Source organism: Gossypium arboreum, chromosome 5, assembly GCF_025698485.1.
Source record: "Gossypium arboreum isolate Shixiya-1 chromosome 5, ASM2569848v2, whole genome shotgun sequence".
NCBI lineage: Eukaryota > Viridiplantae > Streptophyta > Magnoliopsida > Malvales > Malvaceae > Gossypium > Gossypium arboreum.
The window spans coordinates 17,074,828-17,094,190 of NC_069074.1; the positions used below are offsets into that span (position 1 = coordinate 17,074,828).

The 19,363-nt window shown below is 32.2% G+C and overlaps 2 protein-coding genes across 2 annotated transcripts; both read right to left on the minus strand.

The window, feature by feature from the left end:
• Positions 1 to 79: 79 nt before the first annotated feature.
• Positions 80 to 4,137, minus strand: LOC108483990 (alkylbase DNA glycosidase-like protein mag2). The gene is made up of 2 exons (XM_017787579.2): positions 2,463 to 4,137; positions 80 to 307 (listed from the first exon to the last, which is right to left on the minus strand). The coding sequence occupies exons 1-2, from the start codon at positions 3,626 to 3,628 to the stop codon at positions 286 to 288; spliced, it is 1,188 nt and encodes a 395-aa protein (XP_017643068.1). The 5' UTR covers positions 3,629 to 4,137; the 3' UTR covers positions 80 to 285.
• A 975-nt stretch (positions 4,138 to 5,112) lies between these two features.
• On the minus strand, positions 5,113 to 7,365 carry LOC108486761 (3-ketoacyl-CoA synthase 4). The gene has a single exon (XM_017790974.2). The coding sequence runs from the start codon at positions 6,944 to 6,946 to the stop codon at positions 5,399 to 5,401; it is 1,548 nt and encodes a 515-aa protein (XP_017646463.1). The 5' UTR covers positions 6,947 to 7,365; the 3' UTR covers positions 5,113 to 5,398.
• Between the last annotated feature and the right edge of the window lie 11,998 nt (positions 7,366 to 19,363).

The window sequence follows — 19,363 nt, forward strand, 5'->3', positions numbered from 1 at the left end:
CGACTCAAGAGACACAAAGCCACTCCAACAGTGAATTGCAATCCATTAATGTCTTATATGAGACAGCTGACAGCTAAAATAAGAAGACCAAAGAACCGGGCAGTGTGTTTATTCAATCTCAAAGCAGATTTAGGAGACCAAAGTTAAAAAGACTTTACTCTTAAGGCTTATAATTTTAATGGCTTTCAGAACAATAATTTTCACGCAAACATTTTTCCTTTCAAGTGCCTGCCTTTCAGATCCATGGATTGTGACAAATGCCAAACATTCCATCTCCAATGACAATCATTGCCCCCAGGCACAGGCCCTGATCATATAACAGACAGAAAAATCATTACATAAACATTATACATAAATTTTAGAGCCAAGCAAGCAAGAAATAAAGAAGAAAAAGATAGCTTTCAGGTTGCATGGATCATATAACCTCATGATGATATTGTACTTTACCATGTAAATCTATAGCATAAGTTAGTAGATTGGGATTCTAAGAGGAGCCAATTATGCATTACTATCCTTGTTGATATCTTAATATCAATTTGATAGTTTAGATCTATGTTGAAGATTACTTCTTTACCTAGGATACCACAGGGTAATCTAACTGAACTTTGAACAGAGGACAACAACCATTCTTTTGAAAATTATAGAAACTTTACGGCACTTGGAGAACAATATTAAAGAAACAAGGGAAAAATAATAAGGGATATCTCCTTAGGCTAATTTTTATTCAGGCTTTTTTCCTTAAACTAGTGAAAGAGATGCAACTTCATAACAAACTAAGAATATAACTAAACTGGTCATAGAAAAAAAAAAAAAAAAGAAGAGAATATAACTAAAGAACAGATGCTACTTTGCATAGACAATCAATCAGCAGTAAGATTGTCTAAACTTTGCATAGACAATCAATCAGCAGTAAGATTGTCTAAACTTTGCATAAAACTTCATTAAATAGAATGGGAATCCAAACCTCAAAATTTGTTACCGTTGCCTTTGTGGACAAGACAGGTCAAAGGCACCAAGCATGGAAAGATTCCAATTTATAGGGGTTAAGACTCTCTTCCTTACGAATCTGAGATTAGAAGCTCCCTTCGACCAGTTTCAAGGTTAGGAGCTCCCTTCGACAAGTTCCATGTATTATTCATAAATTATTCATGTGACAGAAACCACAAGGGAAAGGCTTCATCAAATTAAATCGGACTTTCCCCTGAATCACCAGGTAACTAGATTCATAATCCATGACCATAATAAGAGTCTACCACAATTCCCAGCAATGTAGCATAAGAATTCAGGCACATAAAACTTATAAGGCTGAAAAGCATATAATGATGGACAGGTTCTATTTGCTATTTATCTCCAATTCAAACCTTGACTTGCACCATTATCAAGCTACATATGACATATAATCATAAAACAGTGATCTGTTTGAACATGGTGTCACGCCTCACGAGTATCCACAACAGTCCCAAACTTCATTCCCAGAAAAAGTGTCCCCAAAGTTTATGCAGCTTGCAATGTTACACTTTCGGGCAAACTAACATCTATTTCTACTTCTGTTTAACTCTAACTGCAGTGATGACCAAACATTAATTCATTGTCTTCTTTCAAATGCAAAACATGAACAAGTTATCATTAAGGTGTTTTCATGCCAACATAAACATAGATCTAAACATGCTCTCCCAAATCCATATTACTATTCTGTAATTACTATCAAGATTTGATATTTTTAATAGATAATATATATAATAACACTAAAGAACCAAGGTCAAAGATAAAGGGATAAACTGGATTCCCATAGCATGTAAATTGAAAGAATATAGAAATGAAAACAAAAAGTTAAATTTGCTTTACTGGTATAAAATTCTACAAAATGTTAGTTAAAGTATACCCTTAGCACCTCTATTTAGTAATTTTCGATAAAAATCATATCCTTTAACAAAGCGTTCTATAAATTCATATAGCATTTCAGAGCACTTTTCGAAGTTGACACAAATCCTGCCAGTTGCCTTAAGTTAGGAGGCCAGTTCCCTTTTCTAGATTTGTTTTCCCCCGATAATGATAACACATTGCAGGGTATACATAATATCCATGCATGTAAATATTTAATCCTAACAGGAGATTTGTATTCTAAGACTTCCATAACTTTCTTAAGACCTAAAGACAACAAAGTAATAAATTTCAAGTCTAACAAACAGCACTTGAAATACATATAAAAAATAGCCCCTGGTTACTATCAATCCTACATAGAAAATATAACTGTTGAAGTGAATCTTCTAATAGGCACAAAAAGGTAAAACGGGGCAAGGTCATAGAAAATGTCAAATGTCTCTTAATGGGCATCAACCAGCTACTATAAGGCGAGGAAAAAACAATCCATTTTTTTTTTTTTAAGATGGCAACTAATACTAGTAACACCAAAACATGCAACAAAGGACACATTTTTCTTTTCTCCAAGAAAGAGATCATACCCAAGGTTGAGAATGCTATTAATGGGGTCCATAAGCGGGGGCTGTTGCTGATGTTGTTGCGGCTCCTCTTGTTGCTGCAGCGGTGGAAGACTAGCACCAGCAGCAACCGCGGCAGCACTCGAAGGCGCTCCTTTGGCCTCCACATACCTCCAAAGATACCAGGAAGCAACCGACCTGTATGGCCTCCATTTCTCACACAATTGATCCATCTGCGAAGGCCTTGGCAACTCCTCCAAATTGTAGAGCAATTGAACCCCTTTTCGAACCCCGAGATCATTAATTGGCAAAACATCGGGTCTATGAAGCGAAAAAATCATGAACATATGAACCGACCAAGAACCAATCCCATTGACCATCGTAAGCATGGTGAAAAGTGATTTGTCATCCATATTTACGATCGCCGAGTCCGATAATATCCCCGTCTGGTATTTTCTCGCGAGATCATGAAGGTAACTCGCTTTTCGTCCCGAGACACCAATTTGTCGCAGCTGTTGAGAGGTTAAAGATAGAACAGTTTCAGGAACAACCCCGTTTTCGCCTCCGCAGAGAGAGATGAAGCGGGTGTAGATGGAGGTTCCGGCTTTGAAAGCGAGCTGTTGGTAGAGAATGCTCCGAGTGAGCGCGAGGAAAGGGGCATGGAAAGTGTCGAAGGTCGGAGGTGGATGGAGGTCGATTAAGGAAGCGAGGAGGGGATCGGCGTCGCGAAGGTGGCGGATGGCGGTTTCGACCTCGCCCTCGCAAGAGAGGGACCGAGCAATGATTCGTGGAGCCACAACCGCTAGGGCTCGATGTTGACTGAGTTTTGTTTTGGAAGTTCTGCCGACAGTTTTACGCTGTTCGGTCAGGGATGTGGAGGAGGAGGTCGTTGCTTGTTGGGAGGCATTAGGGTCGAAGCTCAGGTCAGGGGAGAGTTTCCGGATTTTTCGAGGGCGGGAAGGGATTTTCGAAGGAGGAGACGAGGTTGGGAGAGGAACATTGACTAGCTCCGTCGGACCACATGCTACAATAGCGGTACAGGCGGCGGTAACGGTGGAAACAGCGGCCGTGGAGGTATTACTCGGGTCTCCAGATTGGTTTTGAACTTGGGCTTGAGTCGTAGTAGAGGAGTCATTAGGTGGCTGAGATTGAACCTGCAGCTGAGGCTGCGACGGGGTTTGTTCGCCCATTTGAAATCGATCAAAATCTGAGATATAATTTAAAAATCTTTGGAGAATGAAAGCGGCGTTGGCGTTGGCGTTGGCGTTGGCGTTGGCGTTGGCGTTGACGTTGACGTTGACGATGGGCAGCGGGGTTAAGGGTCGAAGTAGTGGAAGGAAAATAGATGAGCGAGTGGAGGTATTGTGAGAGCAAGTCCAATGACTCCAAACATAGATCAGTGGAGTGACTGACCCCTTTTTTTATTATTTAATCCTTAAAATTGTCAATCTAATTCTGAACTGTGTTCTTAATTTTGCATCTCAGTTCAGTTGCCGAACAAGTGTTGTCTCCCGAGAAGGTAAAGTTTTATCGCTTATTCATATTCCACTCCCATTTACAGCGCGTGCTTATCACTTCACACCAAAGGGTTGCTCAAATCAAGCCGGCCTAGGACTAGCCCTAGTTACGTAACGTACCACCTATTGCGCAGGTTTTGGCCCATCAACATTTACTTCAGTCCACAGCCGGAAATTATTTAAGGAAAAATGGAGTTAATTATACTCGTGCTATTGCTGTTTTTAACCTTCGTTGCTAAATGCAACATCAAACACTGATATTATGTTATACTAGGACTTTGACTGTCCAACTGGTCCTTTGTTTATAATGACTGGACAGCCAGACAAGGTTGATAGTGTTAACAAAAACTAAAAATTTGAATATCAAATTATGAAATCTCAAATAACTAACATGGACACCATAATTGAAGCAATGTTTTGTTTTGGCTTCCTGACAAACTCGATCTCCCTTCACCCTCATGATTCAATGGTTGCAATTTCCCTTTGACTTAAAAGAAGCCAAGCCAGTTCCTACAATTCGCATTTTGTCACAGTAATTTTCATTTTGTCACATATCTCAATAGATATATAATTTTTTTATGTTATTTTCTTCTTCTGGCATGGAAAAAGGCACACGCTCTAGCCAGCACCCTTTGTTGCTGGCTTGTATTTCTACAAGGCATAATTTCATCGTCAAATAAATATCTGTATTGTCTTTACCTATTTTAGTGATATTAACTCATTCATACGAAAGTGCTTTGCCTTGAACAAAATACGAAAGTGCTTTGCCTTGAACAAAAACGAAACAAACACTACAACCTTTCTTTCTCCCTCGTCTTCCAATCACAACCTATAAATGACTGGTCTTTACCATGTGTTGGGACAATATTATTATTGCAGGTCAGATACAATAAGTTCATCTAAATCAGTTACCTTAGGAATAAACGTATTGACCGAAATAGAAACAGCAGGAAAGCAAGGACCACTAATCTCAGTTCATGCTATAACTACTTTCCACGTTTAGCCGCAGCTGAAATGTATGTCATTTATGAACGTACATGATAGTTTTATGTCAGACATTGTTTGGCATGAATACTTTTAAGAGAAATTGATAACAAAAAATTGAGAAATGAATAATCTAAATAGCATCTAATGCAATGATGCCATAATGATGAAAATTTTCAAAAAAAAAAAAACTACCAGTCTCAAACAGGTCAATTACTAGTACATGGAGAATTATAGTACAAAATGAGCAAGTCTCACACGATGGTACTCCAGATATGCATGCAAGCGCAAGTAAATGAGAGAAAAAAGATAAAAATAAAACACATTTGACAACATGCCGAGAATAAGAATGACACAACAGTACACATCAAGAACTATAGATAAACCAAGGCACAGCGGTTCTGCCTACCAATGAAATCCTCTATTTGAATGTAGAATCTAACTCAAAATATTGCTCAGCTAGGTGTTTATTTTCACAGGATACATATCAATGCAATCTTCCCAAGGACCATTGCTAGATGACTTAACATTCCGAAGAGCTTCCCAAACTGCACTATTACATTTGAAGCCACTCCCAAATGCGATTTGCCAAACACGGTTTCGCTTCCGCATCCTCCCCTTGGCCTCAATGTAGGCCAATTCATACCAAATGGAACTTGAAGAAGTATTTCCAAAACGATGGAGTGTCATTCTAGAAGCCTCCACGTGTATTGGTAGCAGCTGCAGGTTTTTCTCCAGCTCATCAATCACAGCTCTACCCCCAGCATGTATACAGAAATGATCAAATGCCAACTTGAAATCTGGAATATAAGGCTTAATACCGGCATTGAACAATTTCTTCACCACCAAGGTTGTGAAAAACAAAAGCTGCTCGCTGATTGGTAGCACGAGAGGACCCAAAGTAGTGATATTGGTCTTCAGTGCACCTCCGGCAATGGCCATCAAATCTTTAGACAGTGAAACACCTGTCTTCCCTGCATCGTCCTGTTCCTGATACACACACCTAAATGCCTTATCATCTGCTCCTCGATGTGTTCGAACCACATGAATAAGCTTATACTTAGCCCGCCTCCTATCCTTAGACTTATTTGAAAGCAAAACAGCGGAACCCCCGACGCGAAACAAACAATTGGGGATCAACATGGACTTCTTGTTCCCAAAATACCAGTTCTGAGTGATGTTCTCAGTACTCACAACAACAGCATACGTATTCCTATGTACCTGCAACATATCCTTAGCAAGATCTACGGCGATCACCCCAGCACTACACCCCATCCCACCTAAATTAAAACTCCTAATATTTCCCCTCAGCTTGTACTTGTTCACAATCATGGCAGACAATGAAGGTGTTGGATTAAACAAACTACAATTCACAACAAGAATACCAATATCTTTGGGTTTGACATTTGTGTTATGGAAAAGAATATCCAGTGCCCCAAACATAACCTCCTCAGCTTCTTCCCTCGCCGCCGCCATGGAGGGCGTTGGAGGGATGTTATGCATAGCTTTAGGCACATAAGTCTCTTCCCCGAGCCCCGAGCGCTCCAAAATCTTGCGCTGGAACTCCAGAGACGATTCATCAAAATCACCGGTCAACTTAGAGTGATCCATAAAACGACCATAGGGCGCCTTAAGATGGTCGGGAGCACGGTAGCAAGAATAGTCAACAAGGTAAACGGGTCTGGGTCGAGTCATGATGTAGACTGTTAACCCAAAGACTAAGATAGCAGAACAAATGATTATGCTAGCCAGGTTGTACTGAAGGTGAACCCATAACTGGCGTAAATCATCGAGATTCATTTGAGAAACTTCGATTGAGATCACCGCGATGAGAGGAATAAAACACAGGGTCAAAAGATTGGAAATTAAATAGTGATAGCCTAGTTTTACGTACTTGAGATTAACGCTTTGAAGGAAATCCGGGAGCCTTCGGGATTGATGGATCTGAACGCCGACTGAGCCGCTTCCCGAGCCACCGTTCGTGGTGGCTACGCCCCCTTGGTTCATGGTGCCGACCTGGTCTGTTAACAGTAATGAGCCCAGGGGTCTGGTCAGATTTTGACGCTTGGGATAAGAAGATCGTTAATTTCCTCAGACCAGTAGATGCTTTCGGGACCAGCAAAATCTAAGAGTTAGATTTACAGCAGGTCCTTGCCCAAGGGCATCAACTTTGTTCCAGAAATATGGAAGCTCCAAAGAAGGGTAAAAACAAAGGGCAAAGATGGAATATAATCTCAAGTTTTAAAGGCCCCTCCCCAGGAGAAAAAACTCTTTTCCTTGTATTGGACGTGGTTTAGACGTACTTTCCTTATTTGTTACTATTTGTTTAGACCTTACATTTCAGCTTTTCTAATAGGTTTTTGCTTCCCTTTTTTCACTTTTTTTTTTCGGCAAACATAAACCTCGTGAATTTCCGCGGCTTTAAATCTGTTCTTCAATACTTATGTCGAAATGCCAGCTATGAAAACTGAGTCAGCCGGTCGTTAAATTGCAATAATACAAAATTGCCAACCTGCATGGGAAAAAGGTACGTTACTGGGATCATCGGGGGCCAGCTGGGAAGCCCCACTGTCTGTGGCTGAGCCGGGGGCTGGTGGGGTCGATCTTAAATGAAACTTTTTTAAAATCTTTTATAATTTATAAAATTTTAAATTAAAAATATATAAACTATTAAAATGATAAACTTGTATTTTTACTATTAAAATGATAAACTTGTATTTTTACTATCATCAAAATATACTATTTAATTTCAGCCAAAAAAATTTTTATGCCTCCACCTACCCTAAGATATAAGGACGTCAAGCTTTACGACTAACACTGATCCACGTCAATTCTTTTGATTGCATGATAGACTTCCCTGAAAAATATTGGCGCACGTGTAAACGAGGTGCTCTACCAACTGAGCTATAGCCCTTGTGTTTGTGATACATATTTTATCATATTATATAGATAATTTCTTGTCAAGATGAATATTCCATGATCCAACATCATAATCATACCATTTTGGTCGATTTGATTGGTATTGCTTAGAAGTAATATTGGATTATATAAACTATTAAAATGATAAACTTGTATTTTTACTATCATCAAAATATACTATTTAATTTCAGCTAAAAAAAAATTTATGCCTCCACCTACCCTAAAATATAAGGACGTCAAGCTTTACGACCAAAACTAGTCCTTTCTATTATTTTTATCTAGATTTCGGTTGTGTGTCATTTCTTATAAGACTCATTTTTAAGTACTACAAATTTGATGTTTAGATTATCTTGAGTTTACATTTTTTAAATATTTTTAAAATTATTTTAAAAAATAATCATGACATAAATTATACTTATTACAAAGTACTATAGATATGTTTTTATTTGATAATCGAAATTCATTTTAAATATAATATTTATGCGTAATTAAAATTTAATTTGAAATTATATATTAAATATAGTGTTAGTATTTGGTACACTAGTAGTGTATTCTCTCTTTTTATTTTACAAGTAACTTTAAAAATTAATATTTCTCTTTTTTAATATTTATTATTTTAATATTTTACTGTGTCTCTATAAGTCATTTGTCAACCCTTAATCCTACTTGTAGTGTTTAAAAACTCTACTAGCAGCAGGTAAGCAAGACAATATTTTTAGGGGGGCAAAATTAAATTGTAATTTTTATGATGGTAAAAATGCTATTTTTAAAAGATTAAATTAAAATTTTATATTTTTAAATGGTTAAAGTGTAATTTTACTTTTACTAATTTTAAATGGTCAAAATAGAAATTTTTTCATTTTAAGAGGGTGGAGCCCTTGCCAACCCTCCCTAGATTCACCCGTAGGGCACCAAATATTACTCCTTATATATATATTAAATATATATATAAGAGTAAATAGTGGCACATTAAAACTAAAGGAAAAATCAAACTAAATAACTTTTAAACAAATACTCATATCTATATATATTTTTAAAATAGTTATATTATATACTATAAAACATTTATTACTAACTATGTATAAATTAAAATATATTTATTATTAAAATATTGAGAAAAAATCAAAAATATTAAGAATAATATTTAAAATTATCATTAATTTTAAATTTTATTATTAAAATAAATTGTACTATTAAATATTTATTAAAATAATAATTAATTCATTACATTAATAATTTATTATATGATAAAATATAAATATTTATGTTTAATAGTATTAGAAAATTATAATACTTGAGATCAATATTTTAATATTTTTAAAGATTAAGATTTAAAAATAGAATAATATTTAGTTTTATTGAAGTTAATTCTTATATTAAAAATCAAGTTACTTGTAGAAAAGTTTTTTCTTCAAAGAATAACTTACACCATTAAAAAAAGTAATTCAATTTAAAAAATGTATTTTCCATTATCTACGAGTCAAATTTTACTATAAAAAAAGACAAAAAATGTAAAAAGTAAATTTTAATAACTATAAACCAAACACAATCTTAAATTTAAAATATAATCAAAGTCAGATTAATTAGCATTTATTCAAATGCGTTACCACTAACAATTCAGCGAGCTATTTCTCGTCATGACAATTTGTTTGTTGTTTAATTTCGATTAAATTTATTTAAATCTCGCCAACTGGTGGTCAAAGTCATTCCTCTTATGCCGGTGAAAGCAAATGGGTTCATCAAATGATGGTGGCGTGGAAGATGGTCAAAAGTTATCTATAAATTATATTGGTATTTTTAACTAAATTTATAAGAATTTGAATTTAAATATGCAAAAAATTTATATAAATAAAATTAAAATTATAAATTTGTAATTAATTATTTGAAAATGTAATTTAAATTTAAATAATAGATACACAGGATATCCATCTTCATTTTTCTAAATCAATAATGAATAATAATGTTAAAATTTGAATATAAGTATTCACAAAAATCTAATCACTTGATCCATAAATGTGATATAATCAATTTAAAAACTTAAATCAATTCTATGGTTTGAAGCTAATTATAATAACATATGGAATATATCTATACGTATAATTTAAAATATATAAAACACATCAAAATAAAACTTTGATTAAGGGGTGAAAAGGTTTTATTAATTCAACAAATGTAGGTTTTGATACAATATCTAGAAACTATCCATAACACCTTCCCAAACATTTAATAAGAAGATAGACGCATTTTAAAACACTTGAATCCACATCCTTTCGGATGACTATGATTGTGTTTTGTTATATGTTAATTTGTTTATATTTTGCATACTTTATTATCATCCTTGTATTTGGTGAAAAAATGTTTGATAAATAAAAATATAACTACATGAACTTTGTCAAATATATAATTTGATAAATGAATTTTGATTTTGTGCAATTATATATATGAAACTTGAATTGTATTTCATATGTATACATTAAACTTGATTTTAACTTCAATCATATTCATCTAAAGAAATAAATACATATATTTATTTTTCATATTGGATTAATATAATTATTTATGTATGTAATATATCAACATCAAAATTGTGCTAATTCGATAATATTGTCAATAATTTGTGAAAATTAAACCAAATCAAAATTTCATATATAAAACACAAAATTAAAACTCATATATAATATTAACATTGAATATTGAATTAAAATAACATTGCATATATTTAAAATGTCAACTTTTATATAAATGTCACGATAATTTATTTAAAATATTTGTGTTGTTTAACATCTTCGTGTTCATGATTTGTTTTTCTTTCACATTCAAAGTATTACAAATTTATATAGTTGTTTACACATTAGTTGTTTGTTTTATATAAAATTTTATTTGTTTGATATCACTGTTTATGTCCTTTCTCGTGTTTTAATTATTTTGTTATTTTTCTTTTCATGTTTGTCATGTTTTAATTATTTTATTTTATTATTCTCTTCTTTGATTAAAAAAGTATTATTCTTTTATATTTCAACTCATCTCATATATTTATAGTTTATTATAATAATTTGATTTTAATTTCAATTTTATATACTTCAAATATAAAAAATTAAGTACAAAAATTATTAAATATTTTTTATACAATGTCTAAAACTACTTATAACCCTTTTCCAGTTCTTAAATAAAAGGATAATGCACTTCAAGACACTCAAACTCACATCCTTTTATACTAGCAACAATGTCAATACTAACGAAGTTAAGAATTAAATAATTTTATAGTATTCTAATTTAGAGACATGTATTTTATTAAAAAAATTAATTTTTAAACCATCTATCTAAAGACAATGGGTATTATCCATATTTGTCATGCGGGAAAAAAATTATAATATATTTTTTATATAATATTAGAGTGAGGGTTCGAGTATGAGGGTTTGAATTTATGTTAAATAAATGTCTTACAAAAGTTTTAATCATTTCTCCATATAAGTGAAATCATTAAAATATAAATTTTTTGTTGTTGTTGTTGTTGTTTTAAGTTGACTTAAATATAAACCCCGAATTTGGCACATTTTCACAAACTGGTACTTATGGATTTTTTTTCAAGTTGGTACCCGAATTTTCATTTTGTATAGGGTTTTAATATTTTTTTCTAATGGTATTAAGTCTGATACACGTGATAATTTTAGATAATGGCACATGGCAATATTGACGTCATTAACATCATAATTCGATTTTTCAAAGAGAAATAAAAAATAAAAATAAAAGTATATACAATTTTTTAAATCATAAAAACTAAAAATATATTAAAAGTTTTTAAAAACTACAAAATAAAATAATTTTTAATAAAAAGACAAAATACAATAAATGACTTTCCATGATACTTTAAACTATACCAGATATGGGTTTCACTATGTGTTTGTTATGTACACTTGAAAGAATGTTGCTTGTCTACATACAATCCAAAGGTTGAGGGTGATAAACTATAAAATGTTTTTTCACCAATACTAGATTGAAACTGACAATCGAAGAATTAGGATTTGAAAGAAGGCAGGTGAGAAAAGAAACCTGCTTCAGAGGCAATGGCAAATCCAAATTACTCACGTCTATCGTGAAACTAATTGAGTAGTGGATCTAGTGGCGAACATATTCATCGCTAAAAAAAAATGTCTAGGACTGAACACAAGTTGAAAAAATTGATAGTTTTAGTAAACTTAAGTTTCACCTTATACATGTATGGTTGAAGAATTAAGTTTTAATTTAATAGAGACTCCACCCAAGGAGTTGGAAAATGTTGTATTTAGTGATGCATCAAGGATCACTTTTAGTAAATATTGTATTATAATACTTAGCAGTTAGAACTTGTTCTCTTTACCATATTAAAAAAAAAATTAAAATCCTCAACGAAGGTGGGCAAATTTCAGTAATTTGTTAAAAGTTAAGAACATTAAGTACATTTGAAGCGAAGTAAAATATTTAACACATATTATGAAGTGATTAATATAAATGTAAATAATGTCTATTGAGAGGGGATCGATTCTATTGGGAGAAATCTGCGAAGAGTGATCATCGAAAGTAAATGGACCCTTAAAATTTTAGTATTGTCTTTGATGGGAACTTTTTTTCTTGACTCTATCAAGAGTTCAATTGTCTGAAAAGGTTACTTATAACGACCCGGTTTCTAGTGCTGTTGAAAAATGAGGTTTTAGGACCTCGTTTTCATAAACTAAATCCATAAATATTTATGGAGTTTGTATATAGATGAATTGAATTTTGGTTAAGTAATTTAGCCGAAATTGTGGTCAGTTAAGGCTTAGGACTAAATTGTAAAAATCTATTTGCTATAGATTTTTAATTAGGATATAGCTTTAGAATTTAAATTGCAATTAGCCAAGGGTCTAAAATGGTAACTAAACCCTTAATAAAAATGAGATAGTAGACGATAATGTTATATGTTGATTAACTATGTAAAATGATTAATTAAAATAAAACATAACCAATTACGTTAATTAGCAAATTAACCTTAATATAAAAGGGAAATCAGTGGAAGGAGCGATAAAATGTCATCTTCTCCAACAGACCAAAAAAAAAAAAAAACCAAGGAGGAGAACACCATTATTAGGTTTTTAGGTATTTGGCCCTTAATTCAAGTAAGTCCCTAGTCAATTTTTCTTTAATTTTTATGAAAATTGAATCATGGGAGCTTGATTTAGCTAGCTCATGTACTAATTTGTAAAAATTTTAAAGTTTTAAAAAGTTACCATTGATGAGAATTAGATGAAATTGGTGTGGAATTATTAGAAATTAATCTTAGATTAAGAAAAATGACTAAATTGTAAAACTTAATTGTTGATTTTTGTACATTAGGGACCAAATTGATTAAAATGTAAAAGTGTCATGAAATTTCGGTAGGAATAGAACATAGAAGGTCCCTAATGAATATATGTGAAATCGGATTTTAATTTGAAACACTAGATTGAAAGTTATGTTTGTCCTAGATTTAGAGACTAAATTGAATAAATTATAAAATATGTTTGAATTTGTAATTTTATTTAGCTAATGTTGACTTAGAACCTTCGAGAGGGAAAAAAAATCGAAAATTATCGACGAGTAGCTCGAAAATTTGTTTTGTATTTCTATTATTCAAGACCAATTTATTTATTGCATATTCATAACATTTTACATTAAATGGTATTGAAGTGATTTGGAAATGGTTGTCTGAATTGAATTACTATGATTGAGATTAAATTTCGTTATATTGACTAAATTGAATAGAATAAAAAGTTGCATAACTTACTTGATATGTGATAATTGGTATGAAATTGGATTGAAGCATGTGATAAATGTTATGAAATTATGAATTGTTGATGAATTGAGAATATTGGTATATGAATTGAATTATATAATAAATCAGAAATTTGATTACTTTATTAGCTGTTTGAATCGAGTCAAATATAGTTAGCATGCCATAAGATTAGATTATTAATTGAAAACCATCATTGCCACGCAACTTGGGGTGGTAGATTGTGCATATAGATTCATCGTTGTCGGGCAACCCGAGGTGACAAATTAATCAAATTAAGAAAACCATTACCGCCAAGCAACCCGGAGTGGTAATATGTACATGTATAGCATCACCGTTGCTAGGTAGCCCTGGGTGACAGATCCACATATCCATTTTGAGTCTATGTCCGGTTATTAGGGTTATAAACATATGAATTGGTTAAATGATATAGGAATGAAATGATATACGATAACATGTGAAAGATTGGCCGAAACAATTTGAAAACAAGTCCTAGGGCCCTATTGAATATGAATGAGCTTATAGGCTCGGAAATGACTAAAATGGAAACAGGAATTGAGTATATACATTTATTAATAAATACAACTTAATTATTGCATGCTTGTAAATTACAATGTGAAATAAGTAAAAGCGTGATATAGCAAATATATATTTAGATGGCATAGTTCAATTACATGAGTTGGTTATTTTATTATGTTAATAATTAACTTGTTACAAATGAAAGAAATGATACTTAATGATGAATAACATGAATGGTATGTTTAGATACCCATATGATGAATTGAAGTGTAAAATGAATATGTGCAAGTTATGTAATAATGGTAGATTTGGCATGAACATGTTTATGAATTGATGTGTAAGATTGGTTATGTGCATAACCATAAGAAAATGAACATGTATGACATGAAATGGCTTGAGATTAGGTTATGAATTGAATTGTGCATTTGTATAAGCTTGTTTTATATTATATTGAATAATAGAAATACCACTGAGCGTTTTCGCTCAGCGTACGATTTGTTTTCTTAGTGCGCAAAGTATAATAGATTCCCAAGAGTTCGAGTAGTAGATCCAGCAACTCAACAAAATTTATATAAATCTCATCTTATTTTAAGTATGGCAAATACCTAGGTTGAGCTGATTTTTGGGTATAATATATGTTTATGTGAATGATTGAAACTTGAATCGATATTTTGCAAGTAGTTAAATGTTGCAAATGTGAATTTACTATAGAGTTTGAAATGTAAGGAATGTTATTACATTGATACAACGAAGTGTGAAACCATGTTACTTGTTTAATATAGTTAGAACCACGAATATTGTTTATTTGTTGAATGGAATTGGTTAGATACTTAAACTACAAATGTGATTGTATAGGTATGGTATAAAGGTTTGGAATTAAACTTGTTGATGTTGAGTATTTGGCTCGGAAATGTGGTTGAAAAATATAGGTTGGTTGTTTTATTTAATTGCAGGTTGGCGTCATCTTAACCTTTTCGAACTGTTTGTTACGTCACAATGTGAAGCATTGGTCATCGACAAAGTTAAGTCAGTATGTGATGTCGCATTAAGGAACTTCTAAAGTCGCGACTTCAACCTCAAACTTTTAAACATTTACAAATTAGTCTTAACTTGATCTCGGGTTAACAATAAAGCTTTTGTAAACTTGTATAAGACCCATAAATGAATACATATGTAACAACCTAATTTCGGTGAAATCGGAATAGTGGTCTTGGGACCATAAATTCGAGCTGAAAATAAAATTTATTTTTATTTTATTACATGCTCTGTAATATGATAGATATGTCATGTGAAATTTTTTATAAGAAAATTTTACCGATTATGTGTTTAATTACGGGAATAACCAAATCGCAGAAAATCTAAAAGTTAAATTCTAATAGCTAGAATGATTAAATAGCTATGGAATTCAAAAATTGAGGTCCTTATATGGTAATTGGACCATTAATGAAAAGTTAGTAGATATTTTTGGATGATTCATCCATGGAAAATTAGAAAAAGGCTAAAGACTAATTTAGAAATCAAAATTATTAAAAGATGATAAATTATTAAATAGAAATAAAAATAATTTTTATCATCTTTTTCCTCAAAATAATATATGAAAACCCTAAGAGAGAGAAGAAACTTTCATGGCCAAATTAGGTAAGTTTCCTTGGCTTGTTTTTAATAATTTTGATATTTTTTAAACTAGGATAACTTAATTTATCTATTTGGGGATCAATTTGAAAAGTTATCAAGGTATGGAAATTGGGTCATGGATGAATATGCTGTAAATTTAAAATTTATGGTAGAAAATGAAAGGTTGTTGATAGATAAACAACTTTTACAATGTGATTTTTGATGAAAACATGATTTAGGGACTAAAATGAAAGTTGTGAAATTGAAGAAAAATGCTAAATTTTTATGAATACATGTGTTGTAAATTTTGTAACGGAATTTTGGTTAGGCTTGAAATGGGGAGTAAATTGCACAAATTTTATTTTTCGAGCCTAGGAACGAAATGAGAATGTAACGGCCCAAATTTCAGTGATATCGGAACAGTGATTTAAAATCACTAAATCTGACATGTGAGTTTAGATATTAGTAAGTAAATGTTAAGTGTGGTTTTAGAAATAATTTTGAATTAAATGAAATTATGTAGTATAGGAAGTTGTAGATAAAACAGAATAAAAACGAGGTATCGAGACCTCGAATTCATAAATCGAGCCATAAATATTTTTAAAAATATTTATGGAGTGTAAATAAGTTAGTATTAAGTTTTCGTTAGAAAATTTTAACGTTTGGATAGTCAATTAATTAAAAATGACTAAATTGAAAAAGGTACAAAACTTGATAAAATGATTAAATGACTCAAGTGTTAAATGAGGGAGGACTTAAAAGGCAAATTAGCCTAAAGGGAATGGATGAGGCGGCATAAGCAAGAAAAAAATCTGGAATCAGGTGAACTAAGGGTAAAATGGTAAATTTTACAAAATTAAACAAATAAATTGAAATTGAAAGAGATTGCTAGGCCATTCTTCTCATAATTTCAGCCAGACAGCCATGGGAGAGAGCTTTTAAGCTGGTTTTGTACAATTTCACTGCATGTGATTTATTTCTTACCCTTTTCTTATTTTTTTGTATTTTTAAGACTTTTGCAATTAGGTCCAATCATCTAATTCATTAGTTTTTGATTTGGTGGGTGAAATTGGAAGTTACCCTGGCTGAGTAAGGGCAGTATATGATGAATTATTATGAAATTGAAGTTCTAATTTCATATTAAGGTTGTTTTATTAAGTCATTTTGATAGAAAATGGTATTTAGGACCTAATTGTGAAAAAGTTGTGAATTAGATGTTAGTGTTGAAATTCAGAATATCAAAGGTTGTGAAATAATTTATAATGATAAAATAAAATGTTAATTGAGAAAAAAATTAGTTCAATTGATGGGTGAAATGAGCAGGGACTAAATTGTAAAAACTATAAATTTTGGGGTAAAAGTGCAATTTCAAAATTTGAACAGCATAAATTGTGAAGTGAAATAGAATTCAAATAAATGCTAATGAGTAGAAATACTTTATATTATAGATCAAGAATCCAAAGAAGAACGAGAAAAAGAAAAAGTTGCGGAATAGTCCCTAAATTTCAATATCTTCTACAAATCAGCCAGGTAAGTTCATATGTAAATGTTGGTAACATAGTTATTATTTTAAATATTTTTATGTTATTTAAATGATATGATAATTATTATGAAATATTATACTCGTGATAATTGTTTGATAATATGTCAAATTATGTGATATACTTGGAAAATGTGAAATACTACTGAGTATCGGTATCAGCATTCCGTAGGAGAAAGTTGGGACACATGATTGGGAAAAAGGTCCCGTTGAACCTTAGGAATGGATTAGGATACAAGTGACATGTCACTAGGATGGTTGAACATCCGAACTCGTTGAGTTGAGTCCGAGTTCGAGAGATGTAACTAGGTATCCGAGCTCGTTGAGTTGAGTCCGAGTTCACTTATGGATGCGAACGCCCGAGCTCGTTGAGTTGAGTCTGAGTTTGGTTATGGGCGGGTTACATGGTAGCTTGGCTACATATGTGGCACTTATGTGCAAACTTTCCATGTATCCGAATTATATTCCAATGTGTTAAACGGGTAAAATTCTACTCAAATGGAGGAATACTAGAGATGAAAGGGACGTATTGGTAAGTTTCGTAAAATGAATACTTTGAACAGGTTTGTATTTAACCCTCGGGTTGAAAACTCGACATAACAACAATATGGTAAGATTGTAAATGAAAATGTGATATGAATGTCTCGGTGATGATTATGAAAATGATGTTTTATGTTTACTTATATAGCTGTGTTACTTGCTATTTGCATGTGAACTTACTAAGCATTTATGCTTACTCCCTCCTTTTCATTCCTTGTAGTTTTGACAAGCCAGCTCGGAAATCAGGAACGGTCGGAGGCTCGCTCACACTATCCGTGTATTATCTTGGTATAACGGTTTGTATATTTTGAGTATGGCATGTATAGCATTATAATCATTTTGTGTATATAGTCTTATGATATGGTTATTGAGTGGTATGGAAATGCTTGATAATGATTAGCTGTTGGAATGGCTAATCAGGACATATTTGGTGTTATGTATGCCTAAATGCTAGTTATTCCATGGAAATCATGAAATAGGTAAAATTTACCATAAAATAGATTAAGACAGTAGCGGTGACGTGAGTTTGAAAAATCATTAAAAATAGTAGAGATATAATTAGATGATGAATAAAATATGGAATTAAAGAATTATGAGTCTATTTTCATATGAATGGAACAAAACAGGTATATGAGTTATATTTTATGAGATGTTTAAATTTTTGTGAAACAGGGCCAGAGCGATTTCTAGATCCCCTGTTCTGACTTTGGAAATTCACCATAAATTGTACAAAGATAATTAGAAGTCATGATTTATATGTACAAATTCCTTATTGAGTATAGTTTTATTAGAAATAAACGGCATAGTCATTGAAACTCTGTACAAGGAGATATCTGATTCATAATCCACAGAGGTCAGAGCAGTCAAACCCTAAAACAGGGGATACTTTAACTAATAAACTGTACTGATTGGCCCGACCAAAAATTCTAGAAAAAAATTAGTAAATAGATATATGAGTCTAGTTTAAGGAAAAATTTACAGAATTGGATTTCGAGTTTCATAACTTGAGATATGAATTTTTAAGCAACTGTGACGCAGTTGGACAGCTTGTCTGAATTTGTTTAAGTGCTCAAATAAGTTTAGTAATGCCTCGTGCTCGACTCCGGCGACGGTCTCGGGTAAGGGGGCGTTACAGAGAATTTATGTAAAAGTTAGGGGCAAAATGATAATTTTGCCTAAGATATAAATTGAGTCCAAATGAGTATGAAATATGATAAATTGATGTAAAATCTACTCGTATAGATCTGGATAGACCAAATTCGGAACTAGAACGAGGAAAGAGGAAAATGTCGGATTAGTAGATTTTACTTACACGAACATTGTCGAGGTAAGTTCATGTAACTAAATTGTGTTTATTTACATGCTTGCATTGATTGTGTAAAGTGATTACATATTCGATCAAGCCCGATAAATTAAAAGGTTTAAATTAAATGATAATGTCTGATAGCTGATAAAGGATAAACGATGAGAATGTTATTTACATGCTTGAAATGAATGTGGAATGTGT

Bases quoted from the DNA above. Each gene is read 5' to 3' on its own strand.
- LOC108483990 (XM_017787579.2), bottom strand. From the start codon at position 3,628: ATGGGCGAACAAACCCCGTCGCAGCCTCAGCTGCAGGTTCAATCTCAG. The intron at 308-2,462 runs GTATGATCTCTT...TTATATGATCAG, and splicing joins AATAGCATTCTCAACCTTGG to GGCCTGTGCCTGGGGGCAAT.
- LOC108486761 (XM_017790974.2), bottom strand. From the start codon at position 6,946: ATGAACCAAGGGGGCGTAGCCACCACGAACGGTGGCTCGGGAAGCGGC.